Source organism: Egretta garzetta, unplaced genomic scaffold, assembly GCF_000687185.1.
Source record: "Egretta garzetta isolate BGI_Z169 unplaced genomic scaffold, ASM68718v1 scaffold320, whole genome shotgun sequence".
NCBI lineage: Eukaryota > Metazoa > Chordata > Aves > Pelecaniformes > Ardeidae > Egretta > Egretta garzetta.
The window spans coordinates 2130012-2132953 of record NW_009258260.1 but is presented as its reverse complement, the minus strand read 5'-3'; the positions used below and the strand labels follow the sequence as shown (position 1 = coordinate 2132953).

At 52.8% G+C, this 2942-nt stretch overlaps 1 protein-coding gene across 1 annotated transcript; it reads right to left on the bottom strand.

Annotated features, from left to right (window-relative positions):
- ZDHHC23 (zinc finger DHHC-type palmitoyltransferase 23) lies at positions 1 to 2942 on the bottom strand (the record flags this gene model as incomplete). The annotated part of the gene is made up of 3 exons (XM_009639392.2): positions 1 to 538; positions 1388 to 1555; positions 2305 to 2942. Coding segments are annotated over 3 exons (1074 nt in total), but the record flags the coding sequence as incomplete, so codon positions are not given.

Here is a 2942-nt window from a genome sequence, read left to right as displayed (position 1 = left end):
AGCTGCAGAAAGCTTCCCACAGTGGAAAAAGGCAGCAGGCTCCTTCTCTCCAGGTTTGTGCATATGGCTTACTGCTTTCTGCATCCTATTGCTGGCTGACAGCACGCGAAGAACCACTCTGCCTGGGAAAGCCTCTGATGCTGTCAGTGACGGGATAGGCAGCCCATACACCGACCACAAAGGAAGGGTGTGGGAGGAGGGAGTCCTAGAGGAAGGGGCCGTTCCCCTGCTAAAGTCAGTCAGTCAACGTCATCTGCAGAAAGAGGGGCGTCACACGATGTCTTCAGCAGAGCGCTGTGGAGGAGAAGACCCCAGGCTCAAGAAATGGCCCCAGTTGCATAGGAACCCCCTGTTATACTGGCCAGTGTCTATCACTAACCCACCCAGGAGCCTGCGCCCAGTGTTGTCCCGCAGAGCCAGCCGAGCTTCCCTCTCGGTCACGTTGTAGCTGATGTTCAACAGCTGGATAAGGAGGATGTATCCCATGCCAGCTGTTACAATGGCACAGTACCACACACAGGTGAACGACAGAGCAGAGCTGGCAGCAGGGAAAAAGATGGGAAGGAAGCCATTTAGTTTTGGAGCAGCTGCTTTAGAGTGACTTTCCCTGGTAATCACTATCCTTTCAAATCCCTGCCTACATCTGCCACAGTGATCTCACTTTGCTGCTTTCATCAGATAATCCTTAACGGCTTGCTCAAAATTAAAGCTTCAGGGCTTACTTAATGAGAGCTTTTAGCGCTACCAGAGCTACTCTTGCACGCTATCGTGCTACCTAGCTCTTTACTCCTACTGTCGTAACAGTACTTGGTCCTTATTTAAGGACACAACGATGCTCACGCTCGACAGCTCGTGGAACGGAGTGCAGAAGGCGGCAGAGTCACCTGCGCTAGCGTACTCTGCCCATCGGTGGTAGCGCCAGCCTCTGAACTCGCGTCCAACGCTTCTCACCACCCTCCCCGCCAGACCAGGCACATTAACGCCGTCTGCTCTAAGCAGATAACTGGGGGGGACAGTCACTAGATCAACAGTGAGGGATGAGAGGGAGAGGTAGCACACGGATTCCAGACTGTCAGACTGTTACCTGCATCCGGGGGCAAACATACTTAAGGGTGTATCTATATAGGACACGATAAATAAAGCCTTAAAATCCCAGCTCCTCCAACCACTTTTTCTAAGTAAATGGTGAGCTCTCTCCTCGTTCCCAGGCTCCCCACCTTGGCGAAAGCAGCGATGCATCCCTGCTTTCCAGAGCTTTTTAGGGAGCACTTTTTGGTCAGGTTTGACAGCCGACAGCATTGGTTTAGAGCACAGAATGAGGAACAGGAGCTAAGCTGCCTGACCGAGCCTGCTCCCACCCCAGCTCTCTCCCAGACAGACGTCTCACCTGTAGTCAGAATAGGCCCCGGGGCAGTAGAACAATGCCACAAAGGGAGTTCGGCCCCTGCAGACGGTGTGCAGGGTCAACGTAATCCCGTACACAGAGGTGAGCATGAAGAAGGAGAGTGCAAGGATGAACGCTTGGTGGTTCTGCTCCCCTACGCAGCTGTTAATCCTCCAAAAGGAAAGAAGAGATTACTTTGCTTAAAAAGAAAAGAAACCGGCTTCTCTTTCCTCCTCCCTCCCCCCGCTGTCAGAGAGCCTGATTTCCAAGGTGCTTCTATATGACACAGGCCAAGAACTTTGAAACGCATTCAAAGAAGCTTTATAGCTTTTTATAGAACAGTTATAGGCACAAGCCCATACCAGTAGGGTAACAGCAGCAGACCGTTCGGCTCAAACTTTTAGCAAGTGTCGTGTCCTTTGCTGAGACACATTTATACCCTAACTGCTCTTTGGTTCCAGCACCACATGCACGCAGGCAGCTTTGGGTTCCCTTGCCCCGGGAGAGCTAATGCAAGTTAACTGCAGAACTGCTAGCGCTCCACAGACCAAGTCTTTAACAATGATTAAAAAAAAAACCAAAACCAAAACCAACCCACCACCAAAAAAACCCCACAACCCCAGATGAAAACCAGTAGAGAACCAAAGGCAATTGTGGAGTATGCGATAGAAGTTATCAGCTGCCAGGTCAACCCACTTGCAATAAACAAAGTTGTTTGAATTGTTCTTTAAAACGGCAAATAAAAATTTACCATTTTAAAGAACGTCACCAGGTCTCGCACCTAACGAAAAGCAACCCCACTTGACGTGGACTGTAAAAAAAGACGCTAACTTAAAAAGGGGCGGGGGAGAAGAGAAAGAAAAAAAAAAAAGAAAGAGAGAAAGAACGAACACGTGCGACCTCAGCAGTGCAAAACCTACCAGACACAGTGATGGTCCAGTCTCCTTACACACCTGCCGCAAAGCCGGCAGTGCCCTGCGCGGGCTGGTCTGACCAGCTGGCATTTAGCACACCAGTCCTTTTTCACACCTTCCGGCTCCTCAGCCGACATCCTGGAATAGCCTTTAGCCTCCCCGTTCACCGCTCGGCTGCTGGAACCTCCCGACGGGGTGAGGCCGTGGAGCCCGTTGGAGCTCCCTCTAAGACCGTTGTTGGGCAAACCCCGGTGCGACGACGGGATGGGAAGGTAGCCAGGGTCTTTCTTGGCTCGAGCCAGGGCTGCAAGCATAAGAATTAACCCGCAGGTGAGAGCGACCACTTGGGAATACCCCACGCGGCCGCGGGGAACCACCTCCTGGAGAAACACATAGTACATGTAGCCCAAGGAGAAGAGCCCCAGGCTCAAGAAGAAGAGGGTCCGTTCCTTCCTCCTGTGGGTGAGGTAGTAATACCACAGCACCACCACGGGCAGGGACGTCAAGACGACGAGCCCCAGCAGGAAGTGCAGGGCGGCAACGTGGAGGAAGACAGGCAGCAGCGCGAGCGGCGGCACGAGGCTGACGTTGACCTTCACGGCCCCCGCGAACCACGGGACCCGCACCCGGTCCGCGACGGTGTC